The 22,631-nt window shown below is 36.3% G+C and overlaps 1 protein-coding gene across 1 annotated transcript; it reads left to right on the top strand.

Annotated features, from left to right (window-relative positions):
• Positions 1–1,808: 1,808 nt before the first annotated feature.
• SEC22A (SEC22 homolog A, vesicle trafficking protein) lies at positions 1,809–20,580 on the top strand. The gene is made up of 7 exons (XM_061370038.1): positions 1,809–2,059; positions 4,558–4,761; positions 6,603–6,766; positions 8,021–8,215; positions 12,453–12,571; positions 15,243–15,308; positions 19,832–20,580. Exons 2-7 carry the CDS (start codon positions 4,580–4,582, stop codon positions 20,030–20,032), a joined length of 927 nt encoding a protein of 308 aa, XP_061226022.1. The 5' UTR covers positions 1,809–2,059; positions 4,558–4,579; the 3' UTR covers positions 20,033–20,580.
• Positions 20,581–22,631: the final 2,051 nt, after the last annotated feature.

Here is a 22,631-nt window from a genome sequence, read left to right as displayed (position 1 = left end):
TTCAGGGAGGGATGACCATTTTGGTTGACAGTTATCAAAGCTGCGGCCAGCTTTCCTCATGTTCCTCTTTTCCAGGAGCTCTCCCAGTTCTTATTTGCTGAGAGGGCTGTAAAATGTAGGGGTAAGGGGAAATCAATAAAGATGAGTCAGAATTAAGCACACACAGGGAAACTAAGAATAGCACAAGCATGGAGTGATGCTTCTGTGGTGTACTGTCCCTGTTGGTGACTGTTTGAGGGCAGAATCTTGATGAGCAAATGGTAGTGTTTCAGTTTTAATCACCCCTGTAGTTTTTCTGTGAATTGTTCCAATTGCCTTTTGAATTCACATAACATCTTAGCATCAGCACATCCTGTGACAAGCAATTCCACTGGCACATTCACAAAATTGCATATTTTGTGAAGAACGATCTGTGGTAACCTTGAGCTGAACACCTGCTGGTTGGGTATGGTGCTCTTCAGTTCTGTCATAGAATGAGATAGTGAACCCAATCCCTGTTCATTTCTTTGCACCCGTAATGGATTCATACACCATTTTTGGTGAAAGTGCAGTCTTTTGTCATCTTCAGGTGTTTGATGAATATAGATTTTTTTGGAGAAAGACCTATGAAATTTGTGATAGTGTGGTGAATTACTGTGTGCGGCTCTGTATAGATGTATATAAAAGACATTTAATGACAGTTCTAAACCTACTACTGTATCTTTAATGTACTTTCTTCAATTTCTATATCCATAAGTCTAGATCAAATTTATCACTTGGCTCCTTCTGTAGAGCTTTATTGTTTTGAGAGACAATTACAATAGTTCTTTCATTTTGAAGATTTAGTAAACTTTTTCTCTATATTAATACATTTTCAAGTAAGGCTGAATGTTCTCTTGCAGTACGTGTATTACACATCTCTTTACATATGTGTGATCTTGCAGCCAAAGTGATTTTCTTTTATTGGCTGCATTTTTTAGATAGCTTGCTGATTTCACTGTTAGGAAGCTGAGGAAAAACTGCATATTTTCACTGGGTGGGTTTTTAAGGTGATGGTAATCAAGCGTGGGTGACTGGTGATCATAAGACTGTTCATCTAACCACCATTTTTACCTTGTGTGATTTTATGGTACATTGAGAGAATTGGAGGGTTTTAATGGAGGCTTGTCTTCTGTTACAGAGACTAATTTCTCTACATATAAGTAGGAGTCTTGAATCAAGTAACTCTTTTTTTGTTCTATATTTGTGTGAATATTCATTTACCTATAGAGTAGACATAAAAATTGAAAGAATACTCTGAAGAGGTCTTTATCCTTTGCTTTGTCTGTTGTCCATGCATACATGCTGTTATCGGTGATATTTGCATTCTTTGTCCTTAGTTGTAGGAGTAAAGCAACTATTGTTAGATTGACTGTTGAAAATCTTAATGCTTTGAAAATACAGTGGTAGTTGTGTTCTGTTCTGTTCCTGAAGTGTTCAAGTTTCTGATCAGAGGAGATTATAGATTAATTAAAGTTAGTGTATGAGGTAGATGATGACATTCAGAGTCAAAGGTTGCTTTACCCTGAGTTACTCATGACTGGGCAGACAGGTAACATATTTTCCCATTTTAAATGGCAGAAATGATCGGACTTCTTCAAATTCACTTAAAGAATAGGAATTAACTTAAAAAGTAGAAACATTTTAATACTTCTCTTATTCTACTCTTCTTTTTACTTGAATTCATCTTGAGTAATCTCCCTGGGATGTGTCTTTCCAATAAGCATGGTGTCACAAAAAGAGCTGAAGAATCTTGTTAGCCAGTAAATACATTTATTAACTTTTTTCTGTTGGTTCTTTTCTCACCAGATAGCTCAACATGAACTTCAACTGTCAAGATCATTTTAAAAGTGAAGAGAGCAGTATTTTTCCTTCTGAGAGCTGGCTGCGGGATTCTGAGTTTCTCCTGCAGTACTGTCCTATTCACTACCATTTCCTAAACCAGGTCATGGAGCTATGTTGCGTTCTTCATGTTAGGTACTAATGAAGTTACGTGCTTCGTCAGTGGAAATGCAGATCCATGAAATTACATTTTGTGCAAGTAAGTTAATGAGGGAAATGTTAAACTTTGCTATCACGTCATTGTTGTTTGTTTATGTTCATAGAATCATAGAATAGAATCATAGAATAGTTAGAGTTGGAAAGGACCTTAAGATCATCAAGTTCCAACCCCCCTGCCATGGGCAGGGACACCTTGCTCTAAACCGTATCACCCAAGGCCTCATCCAACCTGGCCTTGAACACTGCCAGGGATGGAGCATTCACAGCCTCCCTGGGCAACCTATTCCAGTGCCTCACCAACCTAACAGGAAAGAATTTCCTCCTTATATCCAATTTGAACTTCCCCTGTTTAAGTTTTAACCCATTACCCCTTGTCCTATCACTACAGTATGTTGATGTAGCTCCCGAAAGTCCATTTTAGCCTTGAGTTCCAAATGGTACAGGAGGCTATTGATGGAGAGCCATTACAATGTAAAGCTTCTCTGCAATTTTTTTATGCTCTTGAGCTGCTGCTGTGGTTATGTGGTTAGCAGCATAGTTAAGAAGAGGGGTGCCAAGTGCATACATTTGAATTGCCCTGCTGGGAGCACATGCATGAAGTCAAGATAGAATAAAGTTTCTAGAACTAGTTTCTGTGTTTAACTTCTAGAATGCTTCCATGCAGAAAGCTAATTTAGAGCAAGCCCTAACGTTGTCTTGTTTTCTGATTTTCTAACTGATCAAGTCATTTTGTACAATAGGGAATTCTATAGTACTGAAATAATAAGCGTACCTGGTAAAAGCCCAGAGTTGTTCAGCAGAGTGCAGGCAACAGTGACTTCTGCTACAGCTATGACTGGTGAAAGTCTGATATGCTCTAGAAGTAATTACAAAGGTATTAATGTGGAATTTTTTAGGTCATGTCATGCATCTGAAAGCAAGTTGAAGTTTGACTTGAAGCAGTTTGACTGCTAATATAGCTGAATTTCTTAAATTGAAAATTACAAGGTATTTGCAATAATTTCATTATTGTATGCCTCTCTGAGGAGTAAATACCCTTGAAAAAACTGAATACTGATTACTATTCAGTAAGTACCCTGATGTATATGTAACCTTTGAGTAGTGTCAAATAGGGGAGGTGACATTTCCGGTTTAAAAAAATAGCTGTTTCCTCTCTTTTATGGAGAGGCAGTTCTATTTTGGGAAAACTTGGATTCCTAATTTTTCAGAATACGTGAAAAGTCCTTCAGTTGCCAAGGCTTGAAAGCACCTTAATGTCATGGTTTGAAAGGTGCTGTAAACATGTCAGTATTGCACATGAAACCATATTTCAGCTGTATTCAGAAATCTGTTTTCCTTTGCAGTTTGTGACTCTATGGAACTTGAGTAGCATCATCTGAGGAAGGCGAAAATCTGTTTTTCTTTTTTTCATAGTCTCTGAAGTGATAGGTGTACATGGCAGGAGTCTGCAGAGTAGTGTTAAGAGTTGAGGAAGTGTTTGCTTTTGGCTTCATATAAATTCTAGCAGCTCGCCCACTTGTAAGAGGACAAATTTGTGTACTGAAACTTAACAGATATGTATTCCTTCTTTTAATGTTTGTCTTGCTAAACTTTTGGATGTTTTGATTTAATGTAAGATTTGAAGAAATTGAAGGTTTTAAAAATGTCTTTAGTCTTGAAAGACTGTCTGCAGGATATGTGTTTATACTGTTAAATACCTGCTATAAATTTTCTCCTTGTGATCAAGAAATGCTTAAATACACAATTTTTTCTTTTTTAAGTGACTTTATTACACAAAACTTTAATTATTATGCTTTGAAAATTAAATACTGTGATAACAGGTAGGCTTTGCAAGCACCATTTCAGCCTGCTCAGTGTTTGTGTGATACTTATAGATGCATTTGCAGATTTAAAGAAAGTGGAGACACATATAACTAAAAATGTGTTTCATGTTAAAGAAATTCCAGTATGAGTTGTGAGAGAGAGATTACATTCCTTGCTGTCCTCATCCTAGATTTCCTATTTGATGGTATGTAAGTTACTTAAGTCTCAGTCAGGGCACTTAAGCATGTACTCAGTAACACAGTTTCATGAAAGCACATTAATATTATTGCTTGATCAACTCCTGGATCATTTTGCATCTGGCATATCCTTACAGTACATGGTTTTCCTCTCCAGCTATTCTTCTTTGTTTAAGCTATAATCATCTCACTAAACAAAAAGACTCACAGCTTCAGGGCTACAAGTGCTACAGTAGTACTAAAACTGAGTTATAATAGTTTTTCAGTCTCCATAGGTATCTAGGTGAGGATTATGGCAGTTCAGATAACAATATTTGAAAATGTGACATTAATGTCAGATGTGTTACTGCTTTGTGGTTTGCTTAGACTAATAGGTCCTATGCAGTTCGGACTCTAATCTGACTTGCAGTTGAAAACCTTCCCTGTGCCCTATGTTAATTTTGAGCCCAGTATATAGCTTGGGATGTTTGAATAATTGCAGTTGACTCCTTTGTTTTTGTTTTAATTCTGATTCCTCCTGATCTGTGTTTTGTTGTAGGTTGTTGTTAACTGTATTGGCAATGTCTATGATTTTATCTGCCTCTGTGGTCCGTGTGAGGGATGGACTCCCACTGTCTGCATCTACTGATTATGACCAGAGCATGGGAATGCAGGAATGTAGAAAATACTTTAAAATGCTCTCAAAGAAACTTTCTCAGCTTCCTGATAGATGTACTCTGAAAACCGGGCAGTATAATATAAAGTAAGTTTTTCTTTTTCTATATTTGCAACATTTCAGGTTGTGTCTGGCTAAGTTAAAAAGTTAACAGTTCACATTAGAAGATTGATTCTTGGCTGTACTTATGTATCAGAACTTGATTGAGAAATTACAGAAAGATCTGAAATGTACTCAAACTTTAGTGGAAATTCTAGTTTGAAATAGACAGTATGTTTATAAATATTTAAGCCCTTGACCTACTAGAAATAATTTCTTTAAATTTCAAGGTTGTTTCTTATACGAAAGCGACCAGACTTGTACTTCATCATGCTACTTCAACTAGTGTTCATTGCTTTTTCTCTTTTTAGTCTGCACGCATTTTAGAAAGTACCCAGATACTTTCATAACCCAGCATGGAATTAGGCCCTTTCATTGTATTTACAGGATTTTGGTTGTCTTGAGAGGAAAATATGCCCTAAACCCCAGAATAACTCAATAATTTTTTGAAATGGCACAAAAGGGAGTGTGGTAGTGGGAAGGCAGTATGTAGTCAAGTGGTGAATGGTAGAATGGAACCTACCAATCCTGTTGCTTCGTTCAGCACTTTCACAGCAATGCTTTTTGTTTTCACACTTTTATGTTTTGACTTTTTGTTCTAATAACTTTCTAATTTCTTTAGCATGTCAGTTCCATAGTGTACCTGCATGACAATACTGATTAATTACCAATTCAAAAGATGCTCTTTTTTTTTTTCCATTTGCAGTGTGAGATTTGCATTGTTGTGAAATAACTCTTTGAATCTGATTTTGTTTGTGTGTGAAGTTACTCCTTAGTATTGGTACCTAGGTGTTCCTGTGTGTAGTCAGTAATCAGGTTGCTCTTTAGCTGAGCTGAATTCTGATTCTAATTTAGATATGTTATTTTAAATGAGGTGAGTAATTTCATCCTAACCCCTAGCAAACATGTAGAAGTTACAGTGGTGAAAAGTATACCACCTAAATGATCCTGTAGAGTGCTCCACCTTCTTCATGTCCCATTGGTAGATGTGCGTTTCCAGCATTTCTCAGGATCAGGCCCAGCACAGACTTAATTTTTTCTAGTTGATGTGTCTTTTAAAACCTCAGCTGTAGTTGGCTTGTAAACTGGTCAGTTTCAAAGAAACTTTTAAGACTGAGGCATAAGATTTAGTCAGGAAGTTTTTTTTATTAGTTTTGGCTTTGATTACTTCTAATAATATAGATTATGAGGAAATTTGAATGTCTTATTAAATGGTTTAATGAATTGCTTAAATGCAATAGATATATGTATATTGAAAACTGTCCTTTTCTGATTTCGTATTTGTCATCTCTGGTCACCCTTCCGCCTGTCTTTGGAGAATGATGAATCCTGTATTCTACAGAGCAATTTTATTTTATTACATATTTTAGAAGGAAGCAACTGCCACACTTCCCTGCGCCAGCCCCAATCTGAAGATAAGTTTTTGCATCTTTGGGATGTGCCAAATTAGTGTATTCTGCATTTGAGATGAATGAAAAGCTATTATGGGACAAACCTACTGTTTTTATCCTGAAAGTTTTATGTTATTTTCTTTTCCATATATGTAAGAGTGTGTACATACGCATACGCACACATACGCACATTCATACATAGATGTGTATAACACAGCTTCTCATATGACCATACAAGGTGGTGTTAAATTAAAACATTACCTAAAAGTAAATTGTTTTCCTTCTACAATAATGTTGCACTTCTCGGTAAACATTAGTTTCCTTAATACCCCAGGGCAGTTTTTGCTCTTCTGCTTATAGAATATGAAATCAGAGTAGCGAAGCAGCAAATTACCTGAATTCAAATTTGAAATTTTCAATTTGTTGTCTCAATTACAGCTTTATAAGTTCTCTGGGAGTAAGCTATATGATGTTGTGCACTGAAAATTATCCCAGTGTCCTGGCTTTCTGCTTCCTGGATGAGCTTCAGAAAGAATTCATCACTACCTACAATATGATGAAGACAAATACTGCTGTCAGACCATACTGTTTTATAGAATTTGGTAAGGATCTGACTTCTTTTTCTTGATTCTCACACTAGGACAAATGAGTATTTAAATAGACGTGCAATTTAACATACACAAAACAAAAATGTCCAAGGCAGTTTATAGCTGTATTTCAGTGGATTTAGAATCTGATTTACCTCCCCTTAGAATCAATAAAGAAATACTTCTGTGGTCATTAAATTAGGCTACTAGAGTTTTATCCAAACTTGTTTTTAATCTTTCTGTTCTTTCCAGCAGGTTTTGGTTTAAGCCTTATGTGACTAAATCTGGAGTTCATGTTTTAGTTAATTATACTAGAAGTTGTTTGGCTTCAGACCTGTTGAAATAATTAATGCCTGTAAAGGCATTTAGCTTAATAAATTTATCAAGTGAAAGACTGCAATTTCATATTTGCTCTTAGCTGTGGAGTAATTTTTGTTCAGTACATGAACGGACAGATTTTTGTTTGTTTTATGATATAGTGAAGCATTAAATCTTGTCATGCAAGCTCCAAATACAACTAATCTCATGTATATCAGATAACAGGTGTTAATGGATTCCATTAATATCTGTAGCTTTAATACTAAATGTTAGGCAGGTATTTTAAACATTCCTATAAAATACATTAGAGCACAAAGGATGGCGATTTTAGAAATTTGGGGGAAGATATTCCAGTTGGTCAATTCCTGTCTATAATTCAGTCAGGCAATTTCTAACAGTTTCTGTATAATACTGTTGTCTTACTTAGGAAGATTTCTGTGAATACTTTATATTTTCCCCAGCGCCTTCTTTGTTCTACTAGTTGTTCAGTTAGAATGTAGATCTGTTACAGTCATTAGATCTGTATAATATGATAATAATTTTCTCCACCTGAATATTTTGCACACGTTTCATACTCAAGTAAATTTATACTTGAATGCAGGAATTCATATTTTCCTGAAGGATATTTACCAAACTAATGGAAAAGCGAATTAGTGCAGTAAAATAATTGTATTTGCAATGGATTTAGTCTCGTGCAGAGAAAAGTCATTAGTTTATTCAGTCATTATGTAATTAGATTTCTAGAGCTCAGTTTATTTTTTTAGTGCAGAATTAAATAGCAGAATAATACAAACCAGAAATAGTATTAAAAAACAACCAAAATAAAACCAAGCATTTTAGACAGCACATTTCAATTTGTGAAGCGTGTCATACATAAAGCTGCATGGTCTTGGATTATTTAATTAACAAAAGTCTATGAATATATACCTTTTTATTTAAAACTTTGCACAGATAATTTCATTCAGAGGACCAAACAGAGATATAACAACACACGTTCTTTGTCAACAAAGATGAATCTCGCTGACATGCAGACAGAGATCAAACTGAGACCACCTTACCAAATTTCCTTGTCAGAACTTGGTTCAGCTAATGGATTTGCACATTTATCTGTGGCTGAATATAAGGGTACTGGTAAGATATCTGCAGGTAAGTTTCAGCCTTTGGTTTTGTATCCTTAAGTGAGACAGGTGCAGGGTAGTAGAATTAATCTTTGATACTTTTTTCTTTACAAAAAACTTTTTCACCATGGTGTTCTTAAAGCAGAAAGCTGCCATGACCTTACATGTGTTTTACCTTAGATGTCTAAAGTTTTGTCCTCTGCTCGAAGTGCATATATTTCCAAGGCATGCAGAGGGAGAAATGGGTCTATCTAATGGACTGCTTTATTGAAGGGAAACAAAAAGCCTACATGAAGATAAGCAAATGGGGGTGAACACTTAACAAGATGATTTTTCTTTTTCTGACCTTTTAAGATTTATGAAAATGTTTATTATTCTTGCCCAGTAAGACCCAATGATTACGTAAGCGAGAGCATAGTTTCAGGACTTAGAGCACCTGGAGGGAGAAGCAACACTTCAGGAAGTATCTGTGACTGTGAAAATCCCAAGAACTATGCTGTCTAAAGGATATACTCTCAAAAAATAAATGCCTTGTGTACAGTGTTAATAATAACAATTTTGTATATACTTGCCACATGCATGTAAGTAGTTATTAATTTTTTTTAACTTTAATTTACTTCATGTAGGAGGTAAATAATGGGATTCTGTGGTTTGTGCTGTTAAGTGACTGCTCTGAATCTGTTTGAGGGCTATCTTTAAGGCATTTCCCAGCAGGACAGATCCATTAAAACTCACCAAGTCCTTGCAGTAATATGTGGAATCCACTTGTGAAACTCTGGAGTTTACTTCACATAGTCTGATTTCAGCCTTCCAAGTTTAGTGAAGCAGAATAATAAATAGAATAAAATGAAGGGTTGATTTTAATTTGTTAATATTTTCCCCTTTTTTTTCTGAAGTACCTCTTTTCTATAAGGCTAGTTATCCTGGGCAAACATACATGGATGCTGCTCACTTTATAGTGTTGGGATGAAAATTGCAATCATAAATCTAAACACTTCCTACAGTTTTGTAATATAAGAGCTCAGCTTAATTTTATGCAGTTTATATATATGCATGTATATGTGTATACATGTACATTAAAAATAGAATCACTTTGTCAGTATATTATCCTAATTGCTTTACTTATAAGGATTCCTCTAGAAAATTAAAAACTACTTGGTCCTAGTCTGCCTTATGTGTACTGCTGAGGCCTTGCGCGTGAGGATTCTAGGTGCTATAAGACAGTGTAGAGAAAGCCATATATAAGGACCTTTTTTACTGTGAAGTGAAATGAAACAATAATTACCAGATGATCTTCCAGTTTTTTCCCCTACCTTTCCACAACTTGACTTACAGAAGCATTTCTGCTCTCTTCTTTTATTTCCATGTCAATTTTCTTCTGTTTCTCTTTCAGTTACTTTTAACTTCCTTCTTCCTCTGAATTCCGTAGATCTCTCTGATCAGTCACCTGCTTACTTCCTTGAATTGATGTAGAAACTCACCATCAAAGTACTGTACCTTATGAGACGTTTCCACTGTGCTCTTCCTTCAGCTTTTCAAATATTAGATGCTATTGAGTATCAGAGTCTTTTCTAGCAAGTCTGCTAATAGTTTTGTAATTCTTTAAATTCATTGTTTCTCTCCACCATTGGAAATAACTTTCTCTCATTGTTTCCTACCCCCTCAGTTGGCTAGACTTCAAAGTTTTTCCTTTTGAAGGAAAATTCTCATGAAAAGATACGGTTTGCCTAGTGTAAATTTCTGAGTATGCCGTCCTGTTAAAAAATATGACTTGCTGCAACTGAATTAAGTATGTTAAATCAAGTTGAGTAGCATGCAGAGGGAGGAAGATAGGTAGATGCAAATCTTGGTTTAGTTATATGGAATAGCAGAATATGATGTGTTAGTTTTGGCTATGCTGACGGGGCATTGTCTGTTAGCTGCTTATAATTGGATATGTATCCAAGTGCTAGTGTCTAGGCATCTTTGTTAAAGCAATTTTAAATAGCAGTTCTTTTCCCTTAGCAAAGTTGTGCTATGTAGTGAGGAACAGGGGTAGTTATTAATGTGTGAAGCATAAAGTGTGCAGCTTATGGATACAGTTTTGCTTCAAATAAATGTAGGTGTTGGCAGGCATTAGAAGCAGGGAGACAGCTGATGTGTGATGTTCTAGGTTAGGATAAATTTACTATTTTCTGAACTTTTTTTCAATGAAAGAGCAGTTGCCAAATCAAGGTTACTTTTTGCCTGATGACACCATCGTTTGTCACACAAGAACTTGGTGCTGGTTTAGAGGTTTTTTTGGTGTTTGATTTTTTTTTTTTTGTTGTTGTTGTTTACATTTTGTTTTTAAATAAATGGCCTTACAAGTACTGCAATTTCACACTTTGAGTAAATGTCCTAAATTGTTATTTAAGCATCGACATTTTAATTCAGAATTTGTGCTTTGTTTGATCCTTGGCTTGCATTAGAGAAGTTTTTGATATGACAGTTATATTTCTAAAATTTCTGTATGTATTGACTGAAGGCCAGCTGTTCCTTACCCTGCCCTCTCTGACACCTCCTTCATTCTTCTCATTTTGGCTTTTTTTTTTTTTACTATATAGATGGCTCTTGTTGCTTTGATTGTAACACTGAAATTTATTAAGCCCTGAAGAGCTTAATGCCATCGATAGTGGTATACAGTGTCCTTAAAAGTTTTTGGATTTGTTTTCCTATTTTAATAAGAGAGAAAATTTAGTATTTTATGGTTCTTCATAGACTGTCTTGATTCGACTGACAAGACTCTTTTCCTCCCATGGTTCTCAAAGAGGTGTTTTAAATGCTGATTTAACTCATGATGTTTTAGAGTTACCCTGATAACGTGGGGAAAATGAGATTGTCTGGAGAGCTGTGAGTGAAGAGCAACAAACTAATTTTACCCACCAGTTAATGAAATGCAATTACCTTTGGCTAAAAACAGTTACATGCACCTTCAGCTTTTTGCCGCTCTCTAGATGAGATGATTTAAAAAAACCCGAAACGAAACAACTGGCTCTGAGTCACTGAAAATGGATGGTTTGGTATGCGAATAGCCTATCTACCTTAAGTGTGCAATTGCTGGTTGTATTCCTCTAATATGCACTACAGTTACAAAAGAAATAAGCTCTGAAAGTTAAACATGGGTTATGCTTTTGTTTAAAAAATCCCAATTACACTTAAATTCAGCACAAATGAGCTAACTGAATTAATTTCATGTTTTATTTTTAATTTATCACACACTTATAATTAAGACAGCCCAGTCTGCTTATCAGTGTAAAATAGCTTTTGTCATTTTTTCCTTAGGTTCTGTAACTTCATAAACTGTTTGGAAAGCTTTTTTTCCTGGATCTCTGCAATGCAAACAACCAGAATTGACACCACTCTCCCTATTAATGTTACAGTTCATTAACCTCATTGTCACATCTTTACAGTTCATTTACTTGAACAGAAGGATTTAAGTATGGCTCAGTGGTCCTGTTGTTTTCCCAGTGTTGCCTGGACTGTTAAGAGATTGTTCATTGTTTTTTCATATTTGTGTTCTGTTATTAATTATGGAAGGGACAGTAATGAGGAACATACACTTGTGACCCTATATGAGCCGGAAAGAGTGGGTGTGCATGGAGAGAAAGCGTGTTTTAATTTTAATGTGTTTTGTAAGAGTCTTCTAAGTACTATCACTACCCGAAAGGTGTGTGTAAGGTTGTAATATAGATACTAGTAGTTTCAGAACTGTCTTTTTATTTGTGTCTTGGGTAACTCTACCTTTTAAGGGAGGGGACTGTAATAGTTTTGCTTCATAGTGTTCTGTTCAGTAAACATACTGAATCAGTCTGGCTAGCTTTGCTAACGTGTAAGTGTTAAAGAAAAGTGGAGGCTGTTGAGGGGAGCTCTTACTTGATTTAAGAGCTGGATGCTAATTGTGGACAAATTTCAGTAGCAAGTGCATCAGTTGCCATTGATTTCCTGGCGTGTTTGAGCAGCTTTCAGTGTCATACTGAATAAACTGAATGTATTGAGTTAAAGACTAAATATAATAAGACAATTATATATTTGAATTGAAGGAAACTATGTTTTGTTAAACCTTGTGTTGAATACTCAGAATGTTTCTTCTTTAAAAAAAAAAAAAAAAGATTAACATTCTGTGGTTTGCTTCAGTGATCTCTTTTAGAGGTAGAAGCCACTGAATAGGGAGATTACTGATTTACTAAATTTCTCAAGACATTACTTTGACCTTTGATACCTTGTTTTGATCTTCTGCTTTGCAGCTCCTCATCAGCGTCTGGAGCCAGTGACTCTGCCAGGGATTGTCTCATTTGTGCTTAGCCTGTTATGTGGAGCTTTGAATTTAATTCGTGGCTTTCATGCCATAGAAAGTCTTCTCCAGGTATTGTATGTGTTTATGAGTTGAAGTGTTATGCATCATAGCAATCATAATATCACCTTAGAATATGCTTACTATATGAACTAAATCTTGCCAGTTTTGTCTTTAGAAATACTGCTTGTGAGGTTAGACCTCTGTTAATGAAACCTATGTTGATTGTGATCTGTGCATCCTTCTTGAGTGTGATGCATCATTCATTGAGGCTGTGAGTTTAAAAAGCAGTAGGAGGTGGGTGGCTGACCCTTTCCGTAGGAACCTCTGTAGCAGTATGAGAACATAATGTTCTGTTTTCTAAATCTGTGGTGGGATATGAGACATCTAATTTTCAGAGATGTTATTTAAAAACACCTGAGAGAAATGGTGAACAGCTTTGAAAATCTGATTATTTTTTTTTTTTTTTTTTTTTTTGGAAGGTCCCCAGAGCAGGGACCCTTAAACAGGTTTTGTAAAACTGTTTTTAGGAACCTTTTTTTTTGTTTTTCTTTGTTTTGAATAAACCTTTTTAGGTAGGATAGCATTTCTTTTTGTGTGCTGAAATGATCAACGTAAGGGAAAGTGTGAAGTGATTTCTTCTAACTCCTGTTCCCCCCAAACACCTACCCCCTCACCAGACAACCTTCTCCACAAACGTTTGTTCATGTGAGCACTCTGCTCTGTCCCTTGCTATAGACTTTCAGTTTCTTTCTGTTCAATTTTTTATCCAGTTTCTAGGGAATTGTATTCTTATTGCTACAAGGTCTCTAACAGTGGTTAATGATTTCAAGCAATTCAAGTGAATATGCTGGTAGTGCTGGCAAGCATGTGTGTTACCACAAAAAAAGACTGACTTAACATTAAGTGGTTCTGCTGTTGTGGTGATGGAAGTAGAAACTAAAATCCCTGTCAAACTTTTCTGAAAGAAAATGAGAATTCTTCTGAACGACTAATAGATAATATTTTTATTCAAACATTTATCTGGACTTTATAACTGCAGTGCTTTAGATACATAAAGGATTTTTTTTAGGGAAGTAAGGTAAAGAAGATGTATTCCAGTTATCCGATATAATTATTGATACATGTAAAGATTTAATAAAGTGGTAATATTTGAGGCCTTAGCATTTCCTGAAGGCTAATGAACAATGAACAGGATTAATGAAAGTGTTTCGTACTAGGTCCTAATTTGGAGTTGTTTCTTAAAGAAGAACCAAGAATGAATTAATGAACATACAGCTCTACTTTATCACTAATTAGATATTTCTGCTATGCACAATTCTCTCAGTTTATAAATAGAAATGAATTTAAAGTACACTGTAGTACAAATAGTACTGAACAGATTTCTACCACTTAGTTTAATATTTCTAGAACTTGTTTTATTACCTTTCTGAGCCTGATTTTTTGTAAAGGAATGCCAATGTTAGATAAAGCTATTTAAATGATACTAAGGCAGCTCATTAATGTTACTCTATATGTTATTGCATCTGGAGGTAAAAGAAGGCAGTACAGATGAAAGATGGTTTTTCAGTTTCTGAAAAACAAGGGCACTAAAAATCCATTAAAATTTCTCTTAATTTATTTTATTATGGAAAAATCCACAAGGTTGAGTGAGAAATAATCCAAAATATGATTAATGGAAATTCTGAGATGTCATTCAAAAGCTTGTCTCTGCATTAGTGGTTCCTTTGTAATCAGTGTTTTTATTTGGGTGTTAGCAAAACTGTTAAAATCTCTAGCTATACTCCAGCAAATATGTGGTGTCATCAAGGTAGACTTGCGTACAGTTTAGGAGTGTACTGCATTGTGTAGGTAAGTTTTATGTGCAGAAATGCAAACTTTTTCCTAGTCAACAATGGAGATGGAAATGCTTCACAATGAACATACTCTGAGCAGAAACATGTAGTTCTGAATGGACCATCATCTTATCAAAATGATACTCGCCTTTCAAGGAAGAACATTTGCATGAGTACCCATTGTTTTCCTGGGAAAATTTCCGATTGTTGCAGATGTTTGTTTGAATTGTGGTTAGAATAATCACTGAGCATGCAAATTTATTCTGCTCAGCTCTATAGAAACTATAACAACCCCTTTGAATAAATTAGAAGGAATTCTTTTTTGGTTTCTAAACACAGAATAGAAAGCTCTTAAAGTAAATTTTTCCATCTTTTCCTTCAAGAAAACGTAATTTTCCAATAATCTTTCTGATAAATTCGTGTGCTTTTGTTAGCTCTCACTGCCATGAACACAAAGCTGCCTGCTCTACTTTCTGTGTAGAATTTTACCACACCCTAGTGGCCAGTTTGTTTTCTCCTTTTATCTCTTTTCCATCTTGTGAAGCTGGAGGAAGGCATAATTCTACAAAGTTTTAAGGTAGGTACAGTGTTCAGACTTGAATTTTCAAAGGCATCTATAGAAGGTAAGTATCCGGTGCTAGATCTGGACTTCCCTTAAGGCTTTTGAAAATCTTAGCCTAAGTTGTTTGTTGTGAATAAGCATTCTGGTCAGATTGCAGATCACTGTCTTGTTTTTTTTTCCAGACATAAATGTAAACAGCAATTAGCGCTAAGTCTTTTGGTTTAGTATAATACAGAAATTATTATAAATCTTTATGTGAGACTATTTTAAAGGCAATAATTAATAACTTTCATACTGTAAATATCTGGTATTTCACTGAAACATCTATTTTATTTTATTTTCACAGAATGAAGGTGAAGATTTCAGCTATGTTATTGCATTTTTTCTTGGAACAGCAGCCTGTTTGTACCAGGTGTGTTCTTCTACTTGCATAATTCACTGTAGAGTTTAGAAACTTTACCCAGTCATGCATAAATGTCATCATGTTTTCTTAAATGTCACAGATACTTGGAAAGGGTGATTATAAAAATAATTTCTGCTCTGTTTTTTTTTTTTTTTTTCCATTAGTTTGATACAAAGAGCTTCTGTTTGCTGGAATTTTTCTCCAGTTAGTTGATTAAGAGATTTGGTGTACTTTTCTGTCTGGAGCTTACAGTTTATCTCTAAAGTTGCAAACAGTGGAGGTTATATCATTTCCTTAGAGCAGTAGTTTCATAGTTCGAGTAAGCTTAACCATCTGAACAAATAGTGTGCTACTTCTTTCCTTTGGGAAAATTTGAAATAAATACAGTAACACCTAGATGCTACACTCCAGAATTTTCATCTCTTTGTACACTATAGTGCATCTCCTCCCTTTTCAAAGCTTTCAGTCTCTTTCCACTATGTTTTCTTTCTCCTATCCGATATTTTGTATCAGTAGGTTTTCCATTTCTGCATTTGAATTTGACCTTCCTATCTAATTTGTAGCATGGTATTCTGGTACCCATTGGCATTTGTCATTCAGTAACACTGCTGTTACATTTAGCTATGACTATAATGTCTGTCATGTTCAATTGCTGTTACTATAACTCTTCTGACTTTTAATCTCTTGCATTTGTGGAGTATGTGGTTTCTACTTATTTCTTTATGCCAATGTTTAATACAGTGTCAGATCATAGAATCATAGAATAATTATGGAAAGGACCTTAAGATCATCTAATTCCAACCCCCCTGCCACGGGCAGGGACACCTCACACTAAACCATGTCACCCAAGGCTCTGTCCAACCTGGCCTTGAACACTGCCAGGAATGGAGCATTCACAACTTCCCTGGGCAACCCATTCCAGTGCCTCACCACCCTTACAGTAAAGAACTTCCTCCTTATATCCAATCTAAACTTCCCCTGTTTAAGTTTTAACCTGTTACCCCTTGTCCTAAAATAAAATGCCTCAGGATTTTCCTTTCACATCAGCCTTTCTATCAGTCAGCCTTTTGTCCAGGTTACCTGTAATCTCCATTCTCTATTAGCAAAATGTACTCATAGAATCATAGAATCACAGAATGGTTTGGGTTGGAAAGGACCTTTGAAGATCATCTAGTTCCAACCCCCCCTGCCATGGGCATAGACACTCTTCACTAGACCAGGTTGGTCAAAGCCCCATCCAACCTGGCCTTGAACACTTCCAGGGATGGGGCAGCCACAACTCTGGGCAGCCTGTTCCAGTGTCTCACTACCCTCACAGTGAAGACGTTCTTCCTAATATCTAGTCTCAGTCTGCCTTCTGTCAGTTTAAAGCCATCCCCCCTTGTTCTGTCACTATATGCCCTTGCAAAAAGTCCCTTTCCAGCTATTGGAAGGCTGCTCTTAGGTCTTCCTAGAGCTTTTTCTTTTCCAGGCTGAACAACCTCAATTCTCTCAGCCTGTCTTCATAGGAGAAGTGCGCTAGGCCTCTGATAAAATCTTCATGGTCCTCCTCTGGGCTTGCTCCAACAGGTCTATCTCCTTCTGTTGGTGTAGGTCTTGAGCTGGATGTAGTACTACAGGTGGGGTGTCTCATGAGAGCAGAGTAGAGAGGGAGAATTGCCTCCCTTGACCTGCTGGTCACACTCCTTTTGATGCAGCCCAGGATGCAGTTGGCTTTCTGGGCTGCAGGTGAACAGTGCCAGGTCGTGTTTAGCTTCTGATCAACTAACACTCAGAGTTCTTCTTCTCAGTGCTGCTCTTAATCCATTCTCTGCTCACCCTGTAGTTGTGCTTGGGATTGCCCCAACCCAGGTGCAGGACACAAGTACAACTTGTGTTCTTCACCACTTGTTGACTTTTGTCAGCTGCTGCCTTAAATAATTCTTCAAATTGGTGTTAATTTTCCATGCCAACAATCTGCTCCATGTCACATGGAGGAGTTCCACCATATTCTTTTTTTTGTGGGGAAAAATACATATTCTTCCTTCCCCTCCCAAAATAGAAAACTTATTCTTAATATAAGAAAGGACTTTTCTCCACTGACTTGAATAGAGATGTTTTTAAGAAACAATTCATGCAGCTTGCAATATAGGCTTTTTCTTTAATACTCAGAATATATCTGTTGATACTCCTGTTCTGCACCCTCTGGTGTCATTCCTACCATATGTAATTGGTCAGTTTTCAGAACTAAGAGGGCTCTTAGTTCTCTGGCATATTCTGATGTTGTTTTGCCACGTTAAGAGTTTGGGAGATTAATTTCATGTGTTGTGTGACAGCACATTTTATTGTCATTCCCCCATATGTCCATAATGCTGTATTGTCTTGTTGAGTCAGTAACAACATATCAGTGTGTTACCCTTTATGGTTTCTGAGAAAATGTTTGCATCCTGGGTGTTCAGGCAAAAAATGGGACTGAAGGGAGTGTGATGTTTTAGGCTTCCTGTCATGTCTGGTGTTCCGCAATGGTTTCTGGTCTCCTCTGAAGAAGAAAATGTACAAAAATAACTATCTCAGTTGTACCTGAAGTGTGAAGTATCAGGAGCTGAGCCTTCAGTCACTTCTTAACATTTATTAAGAAAACCTCACACCAAATAACTTCCCCCTCCCCCAAATTAAGTTCTTCTCTGAAGTAGCACAGAGGAGTCTTCTACGTAAAAACGTGCTCAGTAACTGCCATACTAACACTTCCCTTTAATAGAAATAAAAAAACCAACCTCAGGAATTTCATAATAGCACTTGTTACAGTGAGATGTTTTGGCCTTTTGAGTGGTGCTCTGTTCTGTAACTGGCAAATCTAGCATTTCAAACCTAGACTAACGAAAAGCCACTGAATTAATTTAAAACAGATCTTCAGTAAAATTTGGAGTCATTCAACATCATGTTCCAGTAACATTTTTAAACTTCTGTAATATTTTTACCATTTTAAACTCTTCATATTTATTAATGATTTTGATGAAGCATATCCTGACTCTTATTTTAATCTTGGTATTAGCTACACTTTTTCATATGTTGTCAGTGGAGGTGACACTGCTAGAAGATTATCTGAACTCTTACTGCTGAGATACTATGCCAGCTAATTGCTCTTTCATATATGATTTATAAAACTGTCGGCACAAGTAGGTTGCATTTGCTCTGCTTGAAGTGGCCAGGCAAGTTCAGAAAAATTCCATATAGATTCTGAAGCACGTGGATTACTTTTCTCTAGTTTTACTTTGCTTTGGAGGAAGGATGTGCAAATCTTGCTGATACTGGCAGTATTCATATGTCTGAAGATACTTAGGTATCCCAAAATTACAGGTAGTTTTGTTAACCTCAGTCACACTTACAGTGGAAGTACATGCTTTGTAAGAAAGTGGTCGAGTTTTGGATAGAATATAAAGTAATCTCAATAAATTGCATTGTTCAGTTGGAAATGTACAATGCTTTGGCTCTTTTTGAGGAACATGAAAATTGAAAAAAAAAATAAATTAGCTTCTCTGACTGATAAAACATGGCAAATACCCAAGAAGAACAGAAAATGATACTTAGATAGTCCAGTGATGGTGCTCTTACACAATTTGTGTGAGCATGGTTATATATCCACTGCGAACAGATTTGGAATACAAAGTAAGCTCAAGTGATGCTGTTGCCTGCCTTGAAGCACAGTAAAAGCTTTCTTCAGTTGACAGAAGTGGCTAGAATCCAGAGTGGGAGGCAAACAGGTTTTTTGCAGAAGTCAAGGAAGAAGTTTGAACAACAGCAGAAGTAAAAATAATGTTTATGTAAAAGCCACGTCCCTTTAGAGATGAAAACTCTAAAGGCAAGAGACTTGAACAGATTTCTAGTTGCAGTAGGAAGAAGGTAAAGTAGGGAACTGCAGGCAGTCCTGACATTCTGTGTTACACCATGAGGTACAGGAACTGACCCTTAAAATGTAGGGGAATTATAGTAGAGTTGTTGCATATTTCTCTCCACACGTGATCCATCTTGTACCAGCCGAAGAAGGACAGTGGGTATTTGTAGACTCTGGACATCTATCAGTTAATTCTCTGCATTAACCCTGGCAGGACACTGTGTTGGTATCTGGGGCCTTGCCTCTTGCTGAGTGTTCCCAGCTGCAGGGCCCTGGTATTTTCCTTGTCCTTCCCACTGTTTTGTCTGAAGAAGACTGAACCCTGGCTCCTTGTTCTTCTCCATTCCTTGAATGGAACAGAGTGTATTTTGACCAGACATTGCCAGGAACACCCACTTTCATTTGTCACGGGCCACTCATTATTGCAGGTTGTAATAAATTGTTATGTTCTTAAAGAGTTTTTAATGGAAGTAAAATGTAACCTTGTATTGATGTCAGGTACTTTTCACCCTTCCATGACTGCTACATTAATACTGTTCTTACATGTTTGATTTATACTTTTACTTGGTTTGGGTTTGTAATTTCTCAGTGACAAGATAGTGTTTCTCAGTGGAAGTTACCTTACATGTGGTAATCAGATTTCTTTTTTATTTCCCGACAGTGTTACCTGTTTGTATACTACACAGGCTGGAGGAATGCCAAATCCTTCCTGACTTTTGGGTTAATTTGCCTGTGTAACATGTATCTGTACGAACTGCGCAACCTGTGGCAGCTGTTCTTTCATGTGACTGTGGGAGCGTTTTCTACCTTACAAATTCGACTGCGACAGCCACAGGGAAAGTCCCCCGATTACAATGTCTGACAAGTCCTGGAACATTTAGAGGCAGTCTTGTTCCAACAGTTACTCACTCTCAGGAATGTAAAGCTGTTCTCCAAAAGAAGCTGTCTGGATGGGTTTTTCTTTATTATTATCATTTTTTTAAATAAAGCAATGGAAGATGCCTGTGGACATTTTTCACTTGATGGTTAAACTTTTTCTTTTATGAAGGACACAAAATAATATGGGACTAGAGGAGGAAAATAGGTTATATCCATACACTGAAATGTATGTAGGGATGCTAAGTTTGGTGAATTTGATTGGTGGCATAAAAAAAGCTTAATTCACAAGTACATTAATGGAAGGAATGTAGAGAGTATATGTTCAGCATATCATGCAAGCTCTTTGCTTCCAAAATCAATTTTGCCTTTGTGAGGCAGTAGGGGGTAGGCTAACTAAATAATAATAATAATAATGCTATAGCGTATTGGCAAACTAGATTTGGAATATGTCAGATACTAAATTTCAGAATGTTTTGTTTCACATTGACATATATGTGAATGTTTTCTTAATTAAAATGTAACCTGGAAACTGGTTCTGGGGTTCACCTTTATGGCACCTGTGGACCTCTGTTTACTGTTACAAATACTTTAATGTTTTTCCATTTATGATGTCCTTTTAATTATCTTTGAAAGTGGTCTGTGTGGACGCAGTTTCTTTTTAGCAATTATTCAGAAAGTTCTGCCACTTAACCGAAGATTTTTGCACGCTTCCTGTGTTTGAACTCTGAGAAGGTTAAAAGGAAATGGATTGGTGAGTAAATGGAGTGACTGGTACTTGTTTGGACTGTTGTTCTTCTTTTTATATATTTTTAGAACTGGATGAATAATTTGCTCAAAGGTGAGATAAATAACTGCTGACAGGAACATAATAAATCAGTCTGATTAGTTAAACAAGAAAAGACCAGGGATTTTAATTGTTTTTATGGGTCGGAGGATTTGTGCTGGGATAGAACCTCCTTGATCTAGAGTTCTGTTTGAGAGACCATTGTGTGCTTCTGAAGTTGGTGAATCAATCAGCAAACCCCAAATGCTTAGAAAATAGAATAGCAACCATATAGTACCACCATCAGTTAAATGTGGTTTTTGTTGTTGTTGCTGTTTTGCAATTATATGGAAGTTATTTATGATGTTTCATAATATGCAAATATATATAAGTAGGTTTTTATATGTGGCCTGGAATAATAAAAGGGTGTGCTGAAACATTGGAGAAAAAAAAGCAAGCTTTGATATGCTGTTTGTGGTGTTTGATTTGGGGATTGACCTAGAAGAAAGGGGCTAGATCTTTTATTCTGTTTTAAAGTAAGTGGTATTAGTCAAGAAAATGATGCAGAATACAACCAATAAGAATTAGAGAATGAAATTGTAATTCAAAGTGAAGAGGAGCAATATGTAATATATTTTTCATAATGCGTGTCTCTGATATCTGAGATCAAGACCTTGAAGATAACCTTGGTGTGCTGCCTCAAAGGTTGGTGTTGGAGGTGATGTGCTTTGCAGAGCTAATTCTCTCCCCCCCTTTGAGACAGAAGAGAAGAAGAATATGTTCATGAGCATGGTCTGCTTTTGTTTTGGGAATCCAGAAGATGAGGAAAAGATAAAAAGGAGGACAAGAATTTTAGGAAACGTTTACACCATAAATGTTTCAAAAATCCAGAACAGCAGGCTGTGTTTTTAGCACACAGAGGTTTGCTTGTGTTGGCATTCAGTGCTTCCTTCTGAACTCTGGACATCAGAAATGCTGAAAATCAGTCCTTTACCATTTTAAATCAATGATTGAATGTTTTAGGTATAAAACCAGATTTTATCTTGCTCATGAAGTCTGGAAGAGTCCTTATACCTATCTTTTCACTTCACCATTGCTGATAGGCAAGGAAGCTGTTATGAATGCCTGAAGTCCTGCTTAGTTTTTAATTCAGGTTGTTGTGCACAAGAATCTTCTGTTGCATCATTTGTTCAGTTTATATGTTGGCAGAGAATCTTGTTTTCTCTGAGATACCTTCCCTTCCTGCTGTTCCTAAAGATACATTTTTAAGGAATGAAAACTTTCTTTGTCGTAGCATCTGGAGCCATTATTCCATTCCAGTTATGCTGGTGTTAAACTAATTGCTGATTAGCACATATAATGAACAAATGCAACTGCCAGAGGAATGGAAGACAGTTGAAGTTTTGTCTGCTTGTTTTTACAGCACTGATAAAAATCCCATGTCAGGATGAAAAGTTAATGAGCATGACTGTTCTTCATTACCTGATATTACTAGGTGCTAAAAGCGTGGCTGTTGAACATGGTAGTTTGACTATAGTATCAAACTTGCTGAAATTTTGTGTGAGATGGGAAACAAGGTACACCAGGCCATTTTAGAGGTGAAAATTTCCTGAAAATTCGCAATATTTCCCATTTGCTTATACAGACTCAGCATTTGGAGAAATTGAGGTGCTTCCCTACTGATTTTACCAGAATCTTGAGTTAGTAGACTTAGGAAGATGAACTTGCACAAAATGACTGCTCTCTTGAGCAACATGCTTTATTTTCATTATTTTCATTTGAATTTCACAAGGCCATTCATAGTTGCTCGATTTCTTTT

The sequence above is a fragment of the Neopsephotus bourkii genome, unplaced genomic scaffold (assembly GCF_033783945.1).
Source record: "Neopsephotus bourkii isolate Nb327-2 ecotype Australia unplaced genomic scaffold, CSIRO-AGI_Nbou_v1 NB_1526, whole genome shotgun sequence".
Classification (NCBI taxonomy): Eukaryota; Metazoa; Chordata; class Aves; order Psittaciformes; family Psittacidae; genus Neopsephotus; species Neopsephotus bourkii.
The sequence above is the reverse complement of the archived record's forward strand: the minus strand, read 5'-3'. Positions and strand labels throughout refer to the sequence as shown.